Source organism: Nematolebias whitei, chromosome 12, assembly GCF_014905685.2.
Source record: "Nematolebias whitei isolate Nwh7 chromosome 12, NemWhi1, whole genome shotgun sequence".
NCBI lineage: Eukaryota > Metazoa > Chordata > Actinopteri > Cyprinodontiformes > Rivulidae > Nematolebias > Nematolebias whitei.
Window position 1 is genome coordinate 47,565,929 of NC_056509.1, and position 6,686 is coordinate 47,572,614.

The 6,686-nt window shown below is 45.1% G+C and overlaps 1 protein-coding gene across 1 annotated transcript in view; it reads left to right on the forward strand.

Annotated features, from left to right (window-relative positions):
- Positions 1-2,445: 2,445 nt before the first annotated feature.
- asap2b (ArfGAP with SH3 domain, ankyrin repeat and PH domain 2b) overlaps positions 2,446-6,686 on the forward strand; it is a 32,116-nt gene continuing 27,875 nt past the window's right edge. The window contains exon 1 of the mRNA XM_037685992.1: positions 2,446-2,844. Coding sequence (XP_037541920.1) covers positions 2,719-2,844 — 126 coding nt within the window. The 5' untranslated portion in view covers positions 2,446-2,718. The remainder of the gene's footprint in view (positions 2,845-6,686) is intronic.

A 6,686-nucleotide genomic window follows, 5' to 3' on the forward strand; every position in this document is an offset into this window, starting at 1 on the left:
CACCTGGACAGGTCTCCAGTCCATCACAGGGACACCTGGACAGGTCTACAGTCCGTCACAGGGACAAACGAGACAAACATCTATTCTCTCTCTCCCCTAGGGACAATCCAGAGTTACCAGTCAGTCTAACGTGCACGTTTTTGGTCTGTGGAAGAAGCCCCACGCAGCACGGAGAGAACATGCAGACTCCACACAGAAAGACCTCGAGCTGGGATTTGATCTGGTAACCTTCTCACTAAGAGGCAACATCTCTAGCAGCTGATCCACCGTGCTGCCCGACTTGTTTCATCTCAAAGTAAATGCTGATCAAACCAAGAAGAGCCGGTCTTCAAACAGGAAGTTGCTGCTCGCAGTTCTTCCTCCTGTCTCCTCCACGCATGGTGTTCCTCTTGAGTTTCTGGACTCTAACAGATACCTAGAATTTTAATTGATGATTATTATCCCCATATTGAAAACCTGTTAAAGAAACTGGAACTGGAACCAGGGGTCTTTGTCAGAACTGGATCTAGTAAACCAGCTATAAATGGTAAATGGTCTATACATATACTGGTACAGGTACGGTACCTTTCTATCTAATCCAGGTTCAATCTCCAGTCATTGCACATTTCACGGTGTCTCTGAGCAGCACACCCCATCCCCAAAATGTGCCCCCAACAGTCGCCCACCACACCACCTGGCAGCAGATGGGCCAAATGCAGAAAGCCAACCACATGTATGAGAACATACATGATGACAATACATAACACATTATTATTAATAAATTAATGTTTTATATTAAATACGTGCTCCAAATAAAAACTCTGCAGCCGTGAATTAGTCTTTAAAAAAGAACTGATGCACGATTTATGGAAGAAAAAGTTTTTGTTTGATCTCTTTTTTAATGTAGTTTCATTTACTACACAAACAAACAAACAAACAAAAATCAGTCGTTCTTTCGATGACTGAACAGATTTTAATGAAAGACAGAAATGACTCGTTGGATGAACGCACAATCAATCAACCTTTATTTCTACAGGTAAATCCCATTGAGCCTCAGGACTCATTTACAAGAGAGACCTGATTTCAACAAAGAAAGATGACAACAATGGACAACAGCAACAACAATAAACAGTTATAAAAAAACATACTACAGTTTTTTTTTTTTTTTTTTATAACAAATAGGATGGCTAAAAGGAAAAAGGTAACAAAACAAAAAACAGCTAGATTCCAAGACAAATGTAGAAAACTAAAAAGAGGAACATGTCTGCATTGGACCCTGCCAGGAGTCCAACAGATTCTTAAAGACACTTAGAGAGGTCAAAGGTCGAGAGCTTCAGGTCTTTTTGTAAGATATTCCAGGAAACAGGAGCGGAGTAGGAGAAGGTCCTTTTGTCTAGTTCAGTCCTCACTGAGGGAACACTGCAGGTAATGATGTCCTGAGAGCGCACGCTGTAGCTGCACTCACACAGAGACATGTAGGAGGAGATGTATGAAGGCAGCAGACCAGGAAGTGATTTAAAGATGAAAATGTACCAGTGGGAGAGTCTGTGTGGAGTTAATGATGACCAGTTAACCAGTGAATACTGGGTGCAGTGGTGGGTACGGTAGTTACAGCCAGTTATGAATCTTAGTGCACCATGATAGACAGCATCCAACATCTGCAGCATCCAACATCTGCAGCATCCAACATCTGCAGCATCCAACATCTGCAGCATCCAACATCTGCAGCATCCAACATCTGCAGGGTTCTTGTAGGAGCGTTCATGTAAATAATGTCACCGTGATCAATGGAGGGAAGGAAAGTCACAGATACAAGGCGTTCCTCAGGGTTCAGTGTTAGACAGGATCTGTTTCTGAAAAAGAAACCCAGTTTAACTTTCAGTTTCTTTACCAAGTTTTCCACATGGAGCTTAAAAGAAAGATGTGAGTCGACCAAGATACACAAATATTTATAGGAATCAACAAACTCAATACAGACACCATTTGAGGATAAAATCGGAGGAAGAACTGCTGGGACCAACTTCCTATTTGAAAAAAGCATCCCTTTGGTTTTTTCGGCATTTAGGACAAGTTTGAGGCGAAACAAATCAGTCTGGATGTAGTTAAATGCAGATTTCAAAAGCTGGAAAGCCTTAGCAACAGTTTTAGCTCGACAATAAACAACTGTGTCGTCAGCATAGAAATGTATGGATGCATTAGGGATGTTTTTACCTACATTATGTATATAGATTGTAAAGAGGGTGGGTCCTAAGACTGAGCCTTGTGGTACAACTGATTCAAGATGGCTGCCACAGCCAATCAACATGAGAAGAGTCAGTGTAGCTGAGAGTCATCAAACACTGAGGAGCCGTCTCTGACAGAAACCCGTTCATAACCCTCAGCACGTCCTGCTTAGTCGTGACGTCAGAGCAGTGGGCGTGGTCAGTTGGTGAGTTTGGTTCCTGGAATTTGTGGCAGAGTGAGCCGTCTGTCTTCCTCTTCCTCTCTCTGTCCACCCGGCTCGGTTCTTCCTCAGGTGAGACAGCAGCACCGGGACTCGGTCCGGGACATGGACTCCGGGTTTCCTCCGAACCGGACTCTGACGGGTTCAGGACGTGTTTCCGGTCGCGCGCTGTGAGGAGAGCCCTGCGGGTCTCTGGTTCCGGATCAGGTTCTTGCCAGGTGTGGCGGCTCCACCTGCGGGCTGCTCTCGGAGTTTGTTTGTTTGTTTGTTTGTTTGTTTGTTTTGGACTCGTCATCATGCCGGAGTCCATCAGCGTCACGGAGTTCGTGGAGGAGACCAGTGAGGACTACAAAGCCCCCACCACGTCCAGCTTCACCACCCGGATGTCCCACTGCAGGAGCACCGTGGCCGACCTGGAGGAGGTGAGCGCGCGCGTGCACGCGCACACACTGGGCCTTTTAAAAGACATAAAGTCAAATTAAAAGCCAACAAGGTCAGACCAGTTTGGTTTTCTTCACCTGCCTCACTTCCTGCTCAGAGGACCTGAAGGTCTCAGGTGAGGAGGTCCAGCTGAGGGTCTCGTGCGAGGAGGTGGCTTCTCCTGCAGGAGGACCAGGTCTGGACCGGATCTGGGGACTTGTTTTCAGAAAGAGGAAGAGAGACCAACACTTCCTCGTGCTCGGAGCTGCTTGTGAAACTCTTTTGGTTCAGCAGCTTCAGTGAGAGACAGGAAGCAGAGGTCAAAGGTCGGAGGAGGACAGGGTCTGAGGGGTCTGGGCTCCGAGAACCCCCCCCCACACTGAACCTGTTTGAGGTTAAACCGTTTCATGTTTAGCTTTTTAACGTAACCCAGAGTTTAAAGTTCGATAATTTAGTTTGTTTGTTTGTTTGTTTGTTTGTTTAAATACAGGTAGTCTCGTTGAGTCACGATAACTCATTTTCAAGAGAGACCTGTTTGGGAGCAGGTGGTGGGGGTTAGGGCCTTGATCAAGGGCCCAGAGTGGGGCACATGAGGGTGGAGGCAGGTGTGGGTGCTTCACCTTCACCCACATTTTCATAATATCTGTCCGGGGAATCGAACCGGCGACCTTCTGATCACAGGCCCACCTTCTCTAACCTCTGTACCACCACTCCCCTCACCTTTGTGTTGTTGTTGTTGTTGTTGTTGTTGTTGTTGTTGTTGTTGTCGTCTGTTCCTTGTTTCGCTTGTTTTGTTTCTGCTTTGATCCTTTTTCTGATTTGATTGTTTTGTAGTTCTTTGATCTTTTTTCTCGTCTTCTTTGATGTTTTGGGTCTGTTTGTTTGTTTGTTTGTTTGTTTGTTTCCAAACTGTTGACAGATGGAAAATGTAAATATTGGTAATTCACCGTTAAGAATGGATCCTCCCAAAGATCATAATTTAATTTATTTAAGTCTCTTTGTGAGAGTTGGGGCTGATTTGAAGTCACGGTCTCGTGAGCGTTGGATCCAAAACGTCCCCGGCGGACAGGAAGTCCAAACGTCTCGTCTGTCTTTCTGTCGTGGGTTCCGGCGGACAGGAAGTCCAAACGTCTCGTCTGTCTTTCTGTCGTGGGTTCGGATGCTTCGATCAGTCAGGACGACGGTCCAAGCCTGCGACGCGTTTGGGCGGTGAATTATCGAGAATAATCGTCTCTGAAGGGACGAGCGCCGGGCGTTGGTTTCCTCGCTCCAACGTTGACTCTTCAGGCAGATGGAGTTCTCTGAGGGGTCTTCTGTGGGCCTCACGCTGTCCCCGGACCTCCCTGTCCCCAGAGACCCCGAGGTGTTCCCAGATCAGAGAGGATCTATAATTCCTCTAGGGAGTTCTGGGTCTGACCTGGGTCCTCCACCCAGAAAACCTCTGAAGGGAGGCGTCCTGATCAGATGAACCTCCTCAGCTGACTCCTTTAGACACAGAGGAGCAGCTCCCCCGGATTACGGAGCTGCTCACCAGATCTCTAAGGCTGAGTGTCTCGGCCCAAATGATGAAGAAGTTCCACCACAAACGGCTGCCAGACCTCGGGGTGTTCTAACGTCATTGGACAAATCTCACCGGCTGATCTGGTCTTTAAGAACCATAGCTTAGTCCAGAGGTGTCCAGTCCTGGTCCAGTTCCTGGTCCTGGAGGGCCACCACCCTGCAGGTTTCAGTAGTTCCTCTGATCCTCAGCAGGTCTTCAGGTTCTGCAGAAGCTCAGGTGCTCATCAGGTGAGTCCGAGCAGAGGAACAAACACGCACGCACACACACGTGATCCAAACAGGAAGGAATAAGTCACCAACAAAGAGCGTCCGTGTCCTGGAGGGCCACCATCCTGCAGGTTTGTTCCTCTGCTCGGACTCACCTGATGAGCACCTGATGAGCACCTGATGAGCACCTGAGCTTCTGCAGAACCTGAAGACCTGCTGAGGATCAGAGGAACTACTGAAACCTGCAGGATGGTGGCCCTCCAGGACACAGACGCTCTTTGTTGGTGACTTATTCCTTCCTGTTTGGATCACGTGTGTGTGTGCGTGCACATGTGTGTGTCTGCGTGTGTTTGTTTGTTTGTTTATTTGTTTGTGCATCATTTACATGCTGCTACGTGCAGATCAGCTGAACCTTAAGCAGCTCAGGCTGCAGGTCCTGCAGTGTTGGACCTACGGTTGTTTTGAAGTCAACAAATGTTGATCAGAGGCAGCTGTTGTTGTTTTTATTTGTTTTGTACTACATTTTTAGTTTTGTACTACATGTTTATTTGTTTTGTACTACGTGTTGTTTTAATTTGTTTTGTACTACATTTTTAGTTTTGTACTACATGTTTATTTGTTTTGTACTACATGTTGTTTTAATTTGTTTTGTACTACGTGTTTGTTGTTTTAATTTGTTTTGTACTACACTTTTAGTTTTGTACTACGTGTTTATTTGTTTTGTAGTACGTGTTTATTTGTTTTGTACTACGTGTTTATTTGTTTTGTACTACATTTTTAGTTTTGTACTACGTGTTTATTTGTTTTGTACTACGTGTTTATTTGTTTTGTAGTACGTGTTTATTTGTTTTGTACTACGTGTTTATTTGTTTTGTACTACATTTTTAGTTTTGTATTACGTGTTTATTTGTTTTGTACTACATTTTTAGTTTTGTACTACGTGTGTATTTGTTTTGTACTACGTGTTTATTCTCAGTGATTCGTGTTGCAGTAAACTCTGATCTGACAGATTGTCCTTTATTTTGTAATTTTTGTTTCAATCCCCTGAGACGACTTCTTTTGTGACTTGGAGCTTTACAAGTTCAAGTTTCTATTTGTCATTCACATGTGGTACATGAGGTGGAATGAAATTATGTACACAGGATCCCAGTTACATCCAACAAAAATATAAATTGTAAAGAAAAACGGTGATAAGATCTAAGAAATAAACTAAGAAATGTGCTAAACACTTGAGTCCAAAAACAAAAAAAACACGCCGAACAACAGCAGCACGAACATGAGTCTGTGTGAGCAGATGAGTATGAATGAACACGGCAGCATGAGATCAGCAGCATGAAATAGATCAGCAGCACAGATCAACAATCGAGTGTCATCACAGTGATTTTTCACAGTGATTATTCTGGTTAGAGATTCATGAGTCTAACAGCCTCAGGGTAGAAGCTGTTCCTCAGTCTAGTGGTACTACACTTAATGCTCCTCAACCTCCTTCCTGAGGGGAGTGGGGCAAAAAGTGTGTGTGCTGGGTGAGTGTGGTCCTTCATGATGCAGGTGGCCCTCTTCCTGCATCTGGAGGTGTAGATGTCTGTGATGGTGGGGAGACTGACTCCAACATCTTCTGTGCAGCCTTCACCACTCTCTGCAAAGCTTTTCTTTCTGCAGCTGTGCAGCCTCCATGCCACACGTTGATGCTGGAGCACAGGATGCTCTCCACTGCACACCTGTAGAAGGAGGTGAGGACTGAGCTTCCAGACCAGCTCGTCTCAGCCGCCTGAGGAAGTAGAGTCTCTGATGAGCTTTCTTCATCAGGCTGGTGGTGTTGTTGCTCCAGCTGAGGTTGTTGTTCAGGTGTACACCCAAGTACTTGTAGCTGGAGACCACTTGTAGTATTTTCTTGTCGTTTGTAGTATTTTCTTGTCGTTTTGTAGTATTTTGTAGCGTGTTGTAGTATTTTGTAGCGTGTTGTAGTATTTTGTAGCGTGTTGTAGTATTTTGTGAGCGTGTTGTAGTATTTTGTGAGCGTGTTGTAGTATTTTGTGAGCGTGTTGTAGTATTTTGTGAGGGTGTTGTAGTATTTTGT